We start from the raw sequence: 17,022 nt of genomic DNA, 5'->3' as shown, positions 1-17,022 counted from the left end.
AAGGTTCCTTTTGTGATCAAAATGTATAGCCACAGGATATTTTTGATAAATGTCTGAGAAATACATTATACCAGAACTCCCCCATAAAATATGAGGCATTAATTTACCACTGAAAACCATACAATTTCAACAGGCATACTGAGACCAACGGATCTTGAAATTATTAGCAAGTGACTTACCTTTCTGCTGATCAAATACTGATGAGGTACTAAAATCCATTGTGGTCTATCTTATTATTTACTCTTAGACCAGGCAAATACCATCTCCGTGGTTTCTGGGGACGAATCCCATATTTTACAATAAACAATATATTCAGTGATAGCTGTCGTCAATCTTCTTGTTTGAGAATTAAACTTGCTTTACGGCTGCAGGTTGTTGTCAAGGCAAAGACATGGTCACTCACATAATGAGAATGGTATATTCGGTTAGATAAGAGCCCTGTTAAAAAGATATCTGCAGAAATGTCCTAATCGAGGCTTTAAATCTTGAAAAAAAACACTACATTAAGAAAGGCAAACTGTCTTTGATCAGGCCTGAGAAAGACACTGCAGATCACCCAGCATCAGCGACAAGAACACTGTCTTTAAACAAACAGAAATTTCAATGGGTGAATGAGGACTCATTAAGGCAAACAGAGCATGTGCAAAACTGCCAATGCAATTTGGATGCTGATGTATTCTTTTTAAAAGCCAAACTGCATAAGCTGTGTTCACACAGAATGTTCTGTTAATTGACTGTTGTATAAATATTGTAGTACGCATACATTCTGTAGTTGATTAATTAAATGATGCCTACTTTAACCAACCACCCACTATTTAACAGAGTGAGTTTTGAATATCATGAAGAACAAATAAAAGGGAATAACATTTACTTTTCTGTTTAATAAAGTATAAAATGTTGTGACTGAAAACCTGTTTAATGTAAACATGATTGGTGTGTTTTAGACAGTGTTTTAGTGAGATATTGTTTTAATGAGATATTACAAGGTGGTTTGTAATATGCAGTATTTATGTTTACTCTCCTACGTCCAAGCCAAAGGAAAGGAAGTCTGTTTGTCTGACCGATTCTGGGCAAGATAATGGAGAAGCTAATCCAGGACTTGATTAATAAAGAATTTAAATGAGGGCAAAAATTAGTGTCAATCTATGTGGTCTATGGATTCCATCAAACTAACCTGATATATTTTTTATTGAGATTACATGGAAAAATGTTGAGATAATATATTTAGACTGTAAGACATTTCATAGAATCATAGAATAATAGGACTGGAAGGGACCTCAAGAGGTCATCGAGTCCAGCCCCCCGCCCTCAAGGCAGGACCAAGCTCCACCTACACCATCCCTGACAGATGTCTATCTAACCTGTTCTTAAATATCTCCAGAGAGGGAGATTCCACCACCTCCCTTGGCAATTTATTCCAATATTTGACCACCCTGACAGTTAGGAATTTTTTCCTAATGTCCAATCTAAACCTCCCCTGCTGCACTTTAAGCCCATTACTCCTTGTCCTGTCCTCAGAAACCAAGAGGAACAAATTTTCTCCTTCCTCCTTGTGACACCCTTTTAGATATTTGAAAACCGCTATCATGTCCCCCCTTAATCTTCTTTTTTCCAAACTAAACAAGCCCAGTTCATGAAGCCTGGCTTCATAGGTCATGTTCTCTAGACCTTTAATCATTCTTGTCGCTCTTCTCTGTACCCTTTCCAATTTCTCCACATCTTTCTTGAAATGTGGTGCCCAGAACTGGACACAGTACTCCAGCTGAGGCCTAACTAGTGCAGAGTAGAGCGGCAGAATGACTTCACGAGTTTTGCTTACAACACATCTGTTGATACAACCTAGAATCATATTTGCTTTTTTGGCAACAGCATCACACTGTTGACTCATATTCAACTTGTGGTCCACTATGACCCCTAGATCCCTTTCTGCCATGCTCCTTCCTAGACAGTCGCTTCCCATCTTGTATGTATGGAACTGATTGTTCCTTCCTAAGTGGAGCACTTTGCATTTCTCTTTATTAAACCTCATCCTGTTTACCTCTGACCATTTCTCTAACTTGCTAAGGTCATTTTGAATTATGTCCCTATCCTCCAAAGAAGTCGCAACCCCACCCAGTTTGGTATCATCCGCAAACTTAATAAGCGTACTCTCTATCCCAATATCTACATCATTGATGAAGATATTGAACAGTACGGGTCCCAAAACAGACCCTTGCGGAACTCCACTTGTTATCCCTTTCCAGCAGGATTTAGAACCGTTAACAACAACTCTCTGACTACGGTTATCCAGCCAATTATGCACCCACCTTATCGTGGCCCTATCTAAGTTATATTTGCCTAGTTTATCAATAAGAATATCATGCGAGACCGTATCAAATGCCTTACTAAAGTCTAGGTATATGACATCCCCCGCTTCTCCCTTATTTGACTCGGTACTGCACATTTTGATTACAAAACCTAGATAGATATAAAATTAGAATGGTAGCAACATTAAAAGCTGGATAAATGTTAGGTTTCAAATTATAACTGAATACAGGGAATCATCACTGAAAACTGTATCTAATAGAATCCCACAGTAATTGGTTCTTGGGCCTACACTATTTAACCTTTTTATTAAAGACTCCTTAGAAAACCCAAAATCATCGACAAAAATCAGGGGGATTGTAAATAACGAAGAGGATAGTCACTCATACAGAGTGTTCTGAATAGCGTGGTAAGATAGCTATGAGCAAAGTACATGTGTGCTCTTAGGAACAAAGAATGTAGCCCCTACAGATAGGAGAGCTCTATCCTGGGAAACAATAACTCTAAAAGATTTGGAGGCTGTGGGAGCTAAACACGAGTTCCTGGTGCAAATCTGTGGCCAAAAGGGCTAATGTGATCTTGGGATACATAAACGGGGACTCTTAAGTAAGAGTGGAGATACTATTTTACCTCTGTACTTGGCAATGGTGAAACCACTGTTGGATTACCGTGTCTAGTTCTGGTATCCACAATTCAAGAAGGATGTTAATAAATGTGAGAGGGTTCAGTGAAGAGTCCTGATGATGAGTAAAGAATTAGAAAATAAGCCTTTTAGTAACAAACTTAAGGAATTCAATCTATTTAGCTTAGCAAAGAGAAGGTTAAAGAATGACTTGATTATAGTCTGTATCTATATGGGGAACAAATTTTAATAATGGACTCTTCAGTATCTCAGAGGAAGGTATAATATGATTCAATGGCTGGCAGTTGAAGTTAGACACATTCAGACAGGAAATAAGGCATAATTTTTTAAACAGTAAGAATAATTGGAATAGCTTACCAAAAGTCATGGCGAATCCACCATCATTGACGACATTTAAACCAAGACTAGATTTTTTTTCTAAAAGATATATCCTAGGATTGATTTGGTGGAAGTTCTATGGTGTGTGTTATAAAGAAGGTCAGACTGGATGATCATAATAGGGCCTTTAGGTCTTGGAAGCTAGACATCTATGGAAAAAACAACTATTTTTCTGCAGGACTCATATCTGGTTGACTCCTTCAGTGTGCAGGGTGTCTATGTGCAGTGTCTGAGACAGAAACCCTGCAGATCTTTGCATTGCACTGGGTCAAAGTTGAGTTGCCATTATAATGGTGTACATGGGATAAAATGGTTTTACTATGAATTTCCTTTGGCCTCATGAGCCAACAATTGGACCAGGCAAGGACAGACAATTGTAGAATGAGGCAGGAAACTGCTCAGTGAACAGTAAGGACAAAAATAATTCCACTGAACAACGTCTAATCTGTAGAATGAATGAGCCCAAGCCTGTGACTTAATTAAAAAGCTGAGCAGTGCTGACAGAGGAAATGGAGGAAAGCTGTCAGGCTACATCTCAACTGCAGGCTTCTTTCGAAAGAAGCTTTTCCAGAAGAGATCTTCTCAAAAAACTTCTTTCAAAAGAGAGTGTCTACACAGCAAAAGCACATTGAAAAAACCATCTGCTTTTTCGAAAAATAGCGGCCACACTGATTGGATGCTGTCTCACATATAAGGCCACCCGGAACCACTTCAGGCAGGGCATTAGGTCAGCAGTTGCTTCTGGGTGCTCTTGCCTAAGGCTGAGATGCGTGCTTAAAAGGACCCCCTGGACTGCTGTGTGCTTGGCTACCTCTCCGAGGGACAGCAAAGCTTTAGCAGTGTGTGCTCTGGTTGCTCATTCTTTGGACACCACAGCATACTCCCTTGGCATGGAGCCACCTCTGGGCATGCTGAAAGCTCGCTACCCCAGACAGCTACTGGTCTATGGGCAACCAGTTCGGCATGGGAAAGTTCACTGACAGGGCCCTCCTCATGGAGGTAAAGCACTCTTGGGCTGCAGTCCCTTTGTGTGTGTGTTGGGGAGGTCCTGGAAAGGGGGACCCTAAGGAAAGGGGTGTGGTGGTGCAGGGATGGGCTGAGGGTGGGAGGAAGCCCTGTCCCTGGCGGATTCTGCCATCCTGCCCTCACACAGCTCTGCTGCTGGGGGGGGGGCAGCCTCATAGGGGGTGGCTTCTGGGGTGTTTGGGGTGGGTGAGGGACAGGCACCTCCCAAGGGCTCAGGCACTCCCTCTCATTTGCTGTTTTGTGTGTTTCTTTGTCCCCTTCTGCAGGTTGTGAGGGCCATCAACTTCATCATTCTGCACAGGGTCATCTGTCTGGGAGACCTGGAATCCATTGCCGCAGGATTTGCCTCCCTGGGATTCCCTAAGTGCAGGGGAGCCATTGATGGAACCCACATACCAATCTGTGCACCACATCATCGAGTGGCCCAACACATAAACCACAAGGGCTATTTCTCCATGGTGCTGAAGGCCCTGGTTGATCACCGCGGACAGTTCACAGACATTTTCATCAGGTGGTTGGGAAGGGTACACAATGCCCACATATTCAGAAACTCCAGTCTCTACCACAAGCCGGAGACTGGGACATTCTTCTCCCAGTGGGACTTTTGTATGGGAGACCTACAGGCGCCACTGTGCATCGTTGGGGACGCAGCCTACCTACTAATGCCTTGGCTCATGAAGCCCTACACTAGCCACCAGAACCCCTGCAGGGTACAATTCAATGTGCACCTCAGCCAGGCCCGAATGCAGGTTCAATGTGTCTTCGGCCGCCTCAAAGCATGGTTCAGGTGCCTCTTGACCCACCTGGATGTGGGGAGTCCAACATCCCCGAGGTGGTTGCAGCGTGTTGTGTTCTTCACAACATCGTGGAAAGGAAGGGGGAGGCCTTCCTGCCTGGGGCGGGGGTAGGGGGCAGAGGCCGGCTGGGAAGGGAGGCCCCATTGAGCAGCTGCTGACAGCTGTCATCTGCCAGGCACATCAGGTGGGGGTGTGCATCCATGAGTTCCTGAGGGAGAGTTTCTATCAAGGACCACAGTAACTCTCCTCAAGGCCTCCCCACTAGGGGCCTGTGCCTTGCCTCCCTATGCCTTCCCTTCCTTCCCTGCACAGTCAATAAAGACACCAGTTTGGATTGGAACAACAAAAAAATTGTATTTTTATAGTAATTGGGGACGAAGGGGGCTGAGAACTGGAGGAGGGAGGAGAGAGGGAAAAGGGGAGCTCATTTTTGTGATGTGTTTGTACATTATCTGGGCATTGTCCATGACTTACCATTGTCATTAGTTTCATTGGGGTAGCTGTGATAGTCTGAAGAAGTGGGTTGTGCCCATGAAAGCTCATGATACCATCTACATTTTTTGTTAGCCACTAAGGTGCTACAAGACTATTTGATGTTTTTAAAGTTTATTCATTGTCATAGTGTAATACTGACAGACAGAACCAAAGCTGGGACTTCTGGAGCTTAGTGCATGAGCCTTTACCACATGAGCTATAAAGCTAGCTGGCTCTCAGCTAAGGCTGTAAAGGAAACTCCTTCTTTCTTTCTGTAAGTGGTCTAAGTGCCACTGCACGGGACAGCTCATCAAATCCAGAAGGGGTGTGGGTTACAACAGCTCAGTAGTTTTTGCAATACACCTAACATTTGTACAACACAAATACTATTCTTGTAGGATATGAACTGGTGAGCCAAAGTAAAGCTCTGAGCACAGGAATAAAATATGCATAAGGTTGACTCTTCAGTCTTAGTGAATTACAGTTATAATAATAATTTGATTACTTATTAAGAGTATAAAAAACAGGCTTAAAATAACTCCAAAGAGTTCTGGTAACCTTGCCTCTTCCTGCCAACAAGGGAAGGGGAGAGACAACGGAGCAACTGCTGCAGGGTCTGTTGATTCAGATGTCAGTGGCGAGCAGGGCCGTCCTTAGGCATACACAGAATACGCAGTTGTGTAGGGCACCAGAATTTCTGGGGCTCCACTCTGCTGGGAGAAACGGGAAGCAGTGAGCAGGCAACAGCCGGGCTGCTGGGTCCTAGAGAGCCCAATGTGCCTGCAGCACAGTCTGAGGGAGGGGATTGGCTGCTGGGGTCTCTGGGAAGGGTAGGGTAGGGTAGGGTAGGGGAAAGAACTCACCCATGTGACTCTCTCGTAAGGTGAGGCAGGCTGGCTGGGTGGCTCTGTGGCAGTATCTTTTCTTCTTCCCTCCCCCGATGGAGCACCCCTCTCGCCCCCCGCAGAGCACCCCTCTGGCAGGGCTGGGTTGGGTGAGGTGCTGGAGCGGAGGGTGGAGGGGCAAGCTGGCTGCATGCTGACTGAGGCAGGGGTGGACTGGCCCGGCGGCGGGCTGTCCGCAGAAGGGCTGGCTGGCAGTGGATACACGGGGCACCAGCGCGCCTCAGCCTGAGCCCGGCACACAGCACCGGTACTTTAAATTCCCCGGCGCTGGCCGCGGCACTGTGTGGGGCCAAAGGAGAGCCTGCGCGGCGTGTTTAAATGCCACAGAACAGCTGAGAGGGGAGAAGCCCCAGCATCTTCCCTCTCAGCTGGTTTGAGCTGTGCACATGGAGGCTGCTGCCAGTAGGGTTACCCAGGTAGACACCCCCTACCCCCCAAAAAAACCAGACACACTTGATCGGGGAGATGGGAAGCAGAGCTGGGGGGGGGGGGGAAGCCGTGGGGCTGGCCAGATGGAAGGGGGGGAGGGAAGCAGAGCTGGCAGGGGTGCAGCGGTGCTGGCCAGGGGAGATCAGGAAGAGGAACGGGCCAGCGGGAAGCAGAGTGTGGGGAGGGGGGAAAGAAGAGGGGGCAGGAAGCAGAGTTGGTGGGGGGGGGGGGGGGGGGAGAGGGTGCAGCAGTGCTGGCCAGGGGAAATCAGGAAGAGGAATGGGCCAGTGGGATGCAGAGCTGGGGGGCGGTGCAGGGGGGCTGGCTGGAGTGGGACTGACCCCGGCACTTGCAGATACCGCCGGGGCGCTGCCTGTTCCGCACAGGCTCCCGCCGATGCATGAGCGAGGAGGAGGCTTCCCCTCCTCCTCACTCTCTTTGGGAGGAGATATTATGCATGTTGAGATTACATATATATTTATGTCCCTATGAGCATATCTGGATCTTTAAGTGGTAATTTCGGGGTGGAGGGGGGGGGGAGGAGAGGAAGTGGAGAGAGGAAGAGGTTAAAAAATAAAAGGAAAATGTATATGTTTTATTTATATGATAGAATGTTTCAAAAATGAAGGGGAAAAGGAAGTTTGGATTAATATCAGAAGGAAAGTGATTAAAACATCAGATATAGTTTTTTGGTGGACAATATTTGCAAGTTTTCTGTCTTGCTAGAATAAAAAGGGGTGGGGGTACAGGAGTGAGGGCAGGGGGCTGGGAGAGTTGGGGAACTCAGATCAGGGATTGAAGGGTGCTGGGGTGAAGGCAGGAGGTAGGGGGCTGAGGGCTCAGGGTTTGGTGTAGGGAGTTAGGGCAGGAGTATAAGGTTGCAGGGCTGGAGTCAGGGCAGAGATATGGGGGACTCTTGGTAAGGGGTAGAGGTTAAGATGTGTGGGCAGGGGGCTGGAAGGTTTGTGGGGGCAGCTCAGGGCAGAAGGTGATAGAATGAGGGCAGGAGGGGTGGATTCAGGGCACAGGGTCTGATGGGGGGCTCAGGATAGGGAGGTGAGAGAGCAGGAGTCAGGGCAGGAAGTAGAGGATGCAGAACTCAGGAGGGAGCTGGAAGAGATTACGGGGCTTACAAGGGTGACAATGCTGTGCTGATGACTCCTCTTGGGGGGACAGAGCTTCGCTTTCCCGGGACTCCCTTCACCCTCCGCACTCCTCACGGGACGGCATTGCGGAGGTAAGCTGCTGGGGTGCAACAGCCCCTGCAGCTCAGGCAGCTTGCACGCCAGCTGTTTGGGGAGGAGGAGTGCAGTCGCATAGTTCCCAGAGGTGCTGCAGGATTACGAGGTACTGGTCTCAGCTGCCCCTCTCCCCTACCCAGACCCCCCACAAGTACCCTGTCCCCTGCTCCCACAAACACTGTCACCAGCACCACCCTGTCCCCAGAACCCTGCAACCCACTGTAGCACCCAGCACCACCTTGTCCCTGGACCCAGCACCCTGCCACCCACCGCAGCACCCAGCACCACCCTGCCCCCAGACCCATCCAGCTGTGTCAGCATCTTTGGGACCGCATTAGTGAGGCTTGGGGGGGGGGGGGGAGGGGGTTGACATCTCACTTGTGTGGCCCCAACTGACTTTTCTGTGGGTCAGTGACCCTTGACTCAAAACAGGTTCCCCGCCCTTCTCATAGATAAAGACAATGCTAAAACCTTTCAGTTTGACATAATATTTTATTTAAAAATGAAACCTGGCCAACATGCCCCCAATTGGGGCCAAATCCCTATCTCACTGCAGCATCATAACACTCCTGCACCACCTGACCCCTAATCTGAGCCTGTCATACACTGGAACCCCCTGTCCTGAGCCTCTTACATCTCCAAACTCCTGCATCCCCACATCCTCAGTCTTCTGCCACAACACTCCTGCACCATCCACACACTGCAAATCTGTGTCCTGAGCCCATCACACTCCCAACCTCCTTGCCCTGAGCCCCACACATATCCAACACAAACTCCTGCACCCTCACATCCACAAACCTGGCCCAGCGGCAGGCTGTCCGCAGAAGGGCTGGCTGGCAGCGGATACACGGGGCACCAGCGCGCCTCAGCCTGAGCCCGGCACATGGCACCGGTACTTTAAATTCCCCAAGCTTCCACCTGAGCTCAATGCTCCCGAGCCTGGAGCTCCCTCCCCGAGCCAGCATCCCCTTCTCCTGCATCCAAATTCCCTCCCAGAGCTTGCACTTCTCACCCCTTCCCACACCCAAATCCCTCATTCCCACCCCAGAGCCTGCACCTCCTCTCTCAACCAAGTGAGAGCGTATAATGGCTGAGGATAGCAAGTGATGGAGAGGAGGGGAACAGAGAGGATGGGGCCTCAAAGGGGTGGGATCTTGGGGATTTTAATGTATTGGTGGGTTCCTTTTTTTTTTTTTTGGCTTGACAAACCTAGGCATAGAGGCACCAGTTTAACAATCCCGCGTAGGGCACCATAAATACTAAGGATGGCCCTGGTGGCTAGGAACCTCGGCTCCTTTAAACTGCTGCTGGGGCCCTGCACAGCATGCTTCAGGCAGCACTGAGAGGTGGTGGGAGGGGAGTTCCCTGTGCTGCAGGTGGTGCTGAGTGCTGGCTGCTCATACCCTCCTCTTCCAGGAGAGCAGAGCCAGTCCCCCACCTTGTGCAGGGGCCAGGTGAGTCTGTCAGCTCTCCTGTTGTCATTTCTCTACAGATCTTGCATGGCAGGTTTGCCATGAAACAGTTTCACTTGATATGTGAGCAAGCAAGTCAGTGGAGTGGGATTTAGGGCAAAATTCACTGCTGGAAAGACCTGAGAGCATACAAAGTTGTGCCTATTTATCCAGTCTGGGTTCTCTCAACAGTGGGGTTTTAAACTGTGTATCTTCTGATACTTATCTATGCACCTGTTTACAACTGCACATCTGGGCTGGCCTGTAGTCCATGTCATACTAGTCTCAGTATAGACAACATTTTTGCAGTATGCAGGGGCTTCGGTAGGAATATGATTGAGCTCGCTCACAGTATCTCAGTTCTGATTTCTTCAAGAATGTTTTGAAGAATATAACAATCCTGTGTTCTAGAACTTTCTATAGTTTTATTCTACCAGATGGCATTGCACCATAGCACTGGAAATTCAGAACTATGTTATAATCACTAATACAACCTCCATCTAGACAACAGATCAGCGGCTCACAACCTTTTTTGGTTGTGTACCTCTCCCTCACCTGGTCTTCCCCCCAGAAGCAGGGTTGGGAACTGGGGCCAGAGCTGTGACAGAGTAGGGCAGCTCTCTCCTTGCCTTCCAGAGGGGCTGACTTGGGTCCTGCCATGCCCTTCAACATTCTTCTGCTCCCCCCAGGGGGAGCACATCCCATAGTTTAAAGACCACTGCAACAAATGGTAACACACAAAGATGTTTCTGTGCATTTTTCATAGCTATGTAGTTCGAATCCAAGTTTTAAATCTGACTTTGGATGGAAGGTGAACAAAATACGACCATTAACTTCAGATACGAATTCGACATTCAACTACCTGCCTGTAAAACAGCATCTAGTTTCTGTTTGAGTATAGAGCAACAGAAGCAACAAAATCTGAAAAAAAAAATTCTGAATCATGGAATTTGATTGAATTCAAATGAATTGGGTAGAGTGGAAGTTTACAATTTTGTCTTGAAAAACAAAGTTCAGTTTTGGTTTGAACTAATTTTTTTTCAGATTTTTCATTTGGCCACTGATATATGGGACCATATCCTACTGAATTACTTTGAATTGTGCCATTGATTTCAGTGGGATTAGGATTTGGTCCACAGTGTGCTTATTATGTTGCCAAGATTATATTAGGCAGTAGCACATTACAGTTATCACTGCAATTACTCTCACTCATTTGTAGCATTAGTGTAATGCTGTCAAATTCCACTAGATGGTGAGCTTTGATCACTACTTTTTTCTTTGATCCAATTTGGCAGCAGAATCGATCCCATGAATAGACACCGATATTGTTTTTCCAAATAATTTTATTTGGAAGCGAAGGAGATTAGCTGATCCCTACACCTAATTTCCAACCTTATGCAGTGCATTCAGAATAGAGTGGTTAGAAAATTAATGCATTCTCATTCCAGAAACTAGATTACAATAAAGACAAATACAAATTAGCTGCATAGCAATACCAAAATTTGAATCTTTGTATACACATTTGACCAACATCTTCATTGAGAAATAAGAAAATAGTCTACTTTACCTTTTATGCTTCAGTTTGAGTGAGAAAAGGCCTGTGATTTAGAGATAAACTGGAAATTAGAAAAAGTTTGAGAACCATCATGGACAATTGGAAGAATGAGAAAGAAGAGAACAAGTGAATGACCAGGGGCCAGGAGTGGGGGAGAGGAGAAATGGCATTCCAGAAGAAGGTGTCTCTTCTCACTTCATATGTATAATTACAATGAGAACAGGCAAAGTGCTGTCTTAACCAGGACCACCAATGGTAGAGGCAAAAGGGACAACTGCTCCAGGGCCTGGTGATTTAAAAAGGTCTGGGGCTCCTGGCTGTCACCACCATCACAGCAGCAGCAATGTCTGGAGCCTGGATCCTTTAAAACAGTGTTTCTCAACTATTGGTATGAGTATCCTTGGGGGTACTTAAGAAGTCTGGGGAGATGTGTCAACACAATTGAAATTTGGAGAAAACTGAATTTTTGTTTCAAGTTTTACAGCGTATTATTATTTTTGTACTTTTGACACCCAAAAATGTCATTGCCCGCCCAGCTATGATTAAGTTGTTTAAACAAATGTGTTGCAATGGTAGAAAAAAAAATTGCATGTCTGAAAACTGTAGGTACTTTATAACTTTTTTTTAAAGGGGTATTTTATAAAAAAAAAAGTTCAGAAACACTGCTTTAAATCAGTCAGAGCCCCAGGAGGTGCAGTCTGGTCAGCTCTAAAGAGCTGTTTGTGAGAGTTCAAAAGCATAAAGCACTTGAGTCTTGAAACAAAGGCACCATCATTTATTGAAGGAGAAAAGACTGCTAGTTACTTTATCAAACAAATAAGAGACTGGTCCTGCCCTCTGAGCTATACCCAAAGTACACACAAGTGCTAGCAGATAAGAGGCAAAGAAAGAACATGGATCATACTAATGGCTTGATAGTAGCATCTTTTGAAGGATATTGCAGGATGATTAGAAAAAGATAAAGGTGAGAATTTAGTCCCTTAGGAAGAATGCAGAATTTTCTGCAAGGAAAATTCAAGGAAAAACTCTTGCATGTTTATTTGATTAAAGCAGCATTAAGGACAGAAAGGCCCAGTAATGAAAACACAATATGCACTGCTCAATAGGACTGTGTGCCTGAGATCCTCAGATGTGGGTCCCTCTCGTGCCCAGCAGGTGTCAGAGTTGCTCCTTGTCTGACTCAGAAAAGTCACTGTGACTTGCTCATTGAGCTAAGCATAGATCCTCGTAGGAGCTGAATTCTCCCCACAGGTACCCAAACTTCTCTCCAAATCGGCTTCTGATCTGTGTGCGAGCAGGCAGGGGGAACATGAATCTCAGCAAGCAGATCAGACTGTCAGAGAGGGTTCTCATTTGCTTTGAGAACACACGATTAATATTCCACGATAGCTAGCCCTATATTTTGGGTTTGATTTAAGCATATGTTGGCTTGTCCTGGTGCCAAATACAGAAGAGGCTCTTGAGCGCCATAATCCATCCTGCAACCACACAAAATATCTTCCTAAATGAGAGAGATATATTCTGAAGCACATTTATATTTATGATGGAAGATCAAAGTGGTAAGAGATCATCAAGGTTGGTCCCCCCTCCCCCCCGGCACCATATTTGATTATCTCAGACAATTCTGTGACAATATTCCCTATTCTGGATACTCAATCGAGTCATATTTATGACCACTGCTGTGTTTCTTACTAGATGGGAGCTGCGATACACATAGCATCAGAGCACATCCCAAGCATGTCTGCTTGTAGCTCAGCTGCCCAGAACATCTTTCTTAGTACACACTGTTTGAAGCACCTGCTGTGTGCAAGTCACATGACTTCCTGAACAGAGAAAAACAACAGTCTCAAATGACACTGATCATTTAACTCTTTAGGAGAGAAGACCATGAAGAGTAGGTGCTAAAGCAAAGCTTTTTGTCACATGCGGAACATACATTACTAAGTGTCTGGCACACCACATCTGCTTTTCTATTATGCTATTGCTAGTCATGCCAGCATTTTTGCCTCGTCTTTGTTTTTAGGGAACAAAGCAAGGAGTGATCTGACCTCTCACTCTCCCCTCCAGGTCTGTCAAGCTACGTAACCTGTGTCTCAATCTTTTAGAGTATTGATGTAGTGTTAAGATATACCAGAAATTAACAGAAAGGCAGTGAAAGCAGAAAAAAGTATCTCAGTGTAGTCTGAAGGAAGGCATAGCAGTCATCTCACTAGCTCACTGACTCTGAAAAACTCTCAGAAAGAGATAACTTTGCAAGACAAGCCTTTGGACCGCACTTAAAGAAACATATAAGCTAGAGTGAATATCTGTTTCAATGGTACTGTCACTGAATAGCCTCAGTAGTATTTAAAATTCCATAGGCAGGTTTTTAATCTTCACTTTTGGAACAATCACATTCTTTTCTTTAACTGTGTGCCAACTATGATGATTATAAATCCCAAATTATTATTACCACATTATTTGGGGGAGGAATGAGGCTATGTATATGGAAGAAAAACATGGGAGGCTAACTTTATTACCAATGGGTCAAGTTATAAACTTAAGGCTGATTTTTCTGGCTTATATCTAGTGTTTATTTTAATTCTAAGAAAAGGATGCTTCGATTAGAAGTGTATTGACATTAGCAGTGCTATCCAGAAGCGGTAAAGAAATTGCTTTGTATAGATGTTTGCTAGTTAAAGCCTAGAGCTTGGTTTGATGACCTGGGGGAATCATTAGTTATTCACAAGTACTCTGGTTTACCAGATAATCTGGTTTGTGAATTATGAAACTTTCATGAGTCACAAACTAGTTATCTTAATTTTGATCTGGAAATGTGTTATTTATGGTCTATTGTCTTTTCCTATCATATTTTACTGCTTTCAGAGTGAAACTGTACAAATAAAATTAATTCATATTCTGAAATAAGAGAATGTCCACATGGAAAGTTATACCAGTGTAGCTAGAATGGTATTCTTCCACCAATATATATTCCCATGTTGACAACCTCTTATATGAGCGATCAAGCAATTTAAACAGAATTTAGTGTAAATAGTTATTTGTAGGTTTTCAAGTTGTTTGAAGGAATACCTGTCAGCCTAGTAAAAGAGAAGGTAGTAAAATTAAGATCAGCCAAAAATGTTTTCAGTACCTAGAAGAGGACTAATTTTGCAATGAATATTACATGTAATCTAGAGTTGAACTAGTTGTAACTCATATTACTCGCACACACAGTCTATAACAGGATGTTAAGTTTGATTTTGGGAAATGTTATGAAAATAAAGATTGCAATGCATGTAGAAACTTAGAAAAAATGCCTTATATTAAACAAAGGAAGATTATAGACAGCCTTATATTGAATTTCCTTGCACTGTGGCAGATTTATGATTTATAATCAGTATGGGGAATCTTGCAACAACTCTAGTAGAATTCTGTGCATGAGTTGTGGAAAGGATGACATTCTGCCTGGCTGAGTGTCCCCCAGCTCCTGTTTAAAGCAACAGTTTAGCTCTGACCTCTCACACTCTGGTCTCACAGTGGCCCTCTTCCCCGTCCAGCCCCAAAGACTCTTTTTCTTCACAGCCATAAATTGTTAATAGTGAGGCTGATTAACCATGGGAACAATTTACCAAGGGTCATGGTGGATTCTCTATCATGAGCAATTTTAAAAGCAAGATTGGATGTTTTGCTAAAAACTCTGCTCTCAAAAACATTCTGGGGAAGTTCTATGGCCTGTGTCACACTAGAGGTCAGACTAGTTTATACAGTCTTGGCTCAGACACAATCTCCATGCAATATGCTTTCCTTAAAGAGCTGAGGATCACAATAGGGGCATTGGAACATGTACAAGCACCATAGTGACCACTGCACTGTTATGGTATGTCTACACTAGCCCCCTAGTTCTAACTAGGGAGGCTAATGTAGGCATTCAAACTTGCAAATGAAGCCCGGGATTTAAATATCCCGGGTTTTATTTGCATGTTCCTTCGGTCGCCATTTTTAAATGCCACTAGTCCGGACTAACTGCCCGTGGCTACACGTGGCAGTTAAACGGTAATTCGAACTAAGCCCTTAGTTCGAATTAACTGTTATACCTCATTCCAGGAGGAGTAACAGGTAATTCAAACTAAGGACTTAGTTCGAATTAATGTTTAACTGCCATGTGTAGCCACGGGCAGGTAGTCTGGACTAGTGGCATTTAAAAATGGCAACCAGACGGGAACATGCAAATAAAGCCCGGGATATTTAATTCCCGGGCTTCATTTTTAAGTTCGAATGCCTACATTAGCCTCCCGAGTTCGAACTAGGGGGCTAGTGTAGACATACCTTTATATAGCCAAATAGTATTAGTTGGTGTGAATTTGGTTCTTGGAAAGAGGCTGGACTAATTGTTTTCAGTACTGAAGTCCTCAGCTGTCTCTATAGGGCAGGTAGTAGCAATATAGACTAGTCACTGATATACCTACCCTCCTTACAGTCTTCTTTGCTGATATTGGCTTTCAGGATACAAATTAATATCCATCAGTGATGTGAACATTTGTCCAATAGCAACAACACTGACATCACTAACTCAGTTCTCATAGCAAATTGCAGGACAATGTAGCACTTTAAAGACTAACAAGACGGTTTATTAGATGATGAGCTTTCGTGGGCCAGACCCACTTCCTCAGATCAAATAGTGGAAGAAAGTAGTCACAACCATATATACCAAAGGATACAATTAAAAAAAATGAACAAATATGAAAAGGACAAATCACATTGCAGAACAGGAGGGGGATGTGGGCGGGGGGGGAAGGAAGGAAGGTAAGTGTCTGAATTGATGATATTAGAGGTAGGGAGAGTGGGATGTTTGTGAGTTAATGGTATTAGAGGTGATAATTGGGGAAACTGTCTTGGTAATGGGTGAGATAGTTCAAATGTTTGTTAAGTCCTTGTTGGCAAGTGTCGAATTTTAATATACCTAGAAACCATCTACTTCAAGACAGACCCAAGAAAACCAACAATAGAACACCACTTGTCATCACCTACAACCCCCAACTTAAACCTGTCCAACACATTATCAATAAACTACAGCCTATATTGGAACAGGATACCATACTCAAAGAGGCTCTGGGAGACAGACCCATAGTCTCCTATAGACAACCACCTAACCTCAAGATGATTCTTACCAACCACCACAGGACATACCACACTAATACCAACCCTGGTACCTTCCCTTGCAACAAACCCCGTTGCCAGCTTTGTCCACATATTCATTCTGCTGATACCATTATTGGACCTAACCAAGTGAGTTATAAGATCAAGAACACATATTCCTGCGCATCCAGAAATATAATCTATGCTGTCATGTGCCGAAAGTGTCCGTCTGCTATGTACATTGGACAAACATCTCAGACACTTCGCCAAAGGATTAATGCCCACAAAACAGATATCAGACAAGATCACAAAGAGAAAACAGTTTCTTGCCATTTTAACCAGAAAGGACACTCTCTCAATGACTTGACCACCTGCATTCTGCTACAAAGACATTTTACATCTGCACTTGAAAGGGAATCCTCTGAACTGTCATTCATGTTAAAATTCGACACTTGCCAACAAGGACTTAACAAACATTTGAACTATCTCACCCATTACCAAGACAGTTTCCCCAATTATCACCTCTAATACCATTAACTCACAAACATCCCACTCTCCCTACCTCTAATATCATCAATTCACAGACACTTACCTTCCTTCCTTCCCCCCTCCCCGCAACCCCCTCCTGTTCTGCAATGTGATTTGTCCTTTTCATATTTGTTCATTTTTTTAATTGTATCCTTTGGTATATATGGTTGTGACTA

At 44.6% G+C, this 17,022-nt stretch overlaps 1 protein-coding gene across 4 annotated transcripts in view; it reads right to left on the bottom strand.

Moving 5' to 3' along the window:
• The window catches only part of ANKRD55 (ankyrin repeat domain 55), a 211,057-nt gene that overhangs the window by 75,075 nt on the left and 118,960 nt on the right, over positions 1–17,022 (bottom strand). The window contains exon 1 of one of the 4 annotated variants that reach the window (XM_075932436.1): positions 180–781. The exons of the other annotated variants lie outside the window; for them this stretch is intronic. Within the exon in view, the coding sequence (XP_075788551.1) occupies positions 180–219 (40 nt within the window). The 5' untranslated portion in view covers positions 220–781. Of the gene's footprint in view, positions 1–179; positions 782–17,022 lie in introns of those variants that run through there. 4 annotated transcript variants of the gene reach the window in all.

The sequence above is a fragment of the Pelodiscus sinensis genome, chromosome 6 (assembly GCF_049634645.1).
Source record: "Pelodiscus sinensis isolate JC-2024 chromosome 6, ASM4963464v1, whole genome shotgun sequence".
Taxonomy (NCBI): domain Eukaryota; kingdom Metazoa; phylum Chordata; order Testudines; family Trionychidae; genus Pelodiscus; species Pelodiscus sinensis.
Note: the sequence above shows the minus strand (reverse complement) of the source record. Positions and strands in the feature narration are given on the sequence as shown.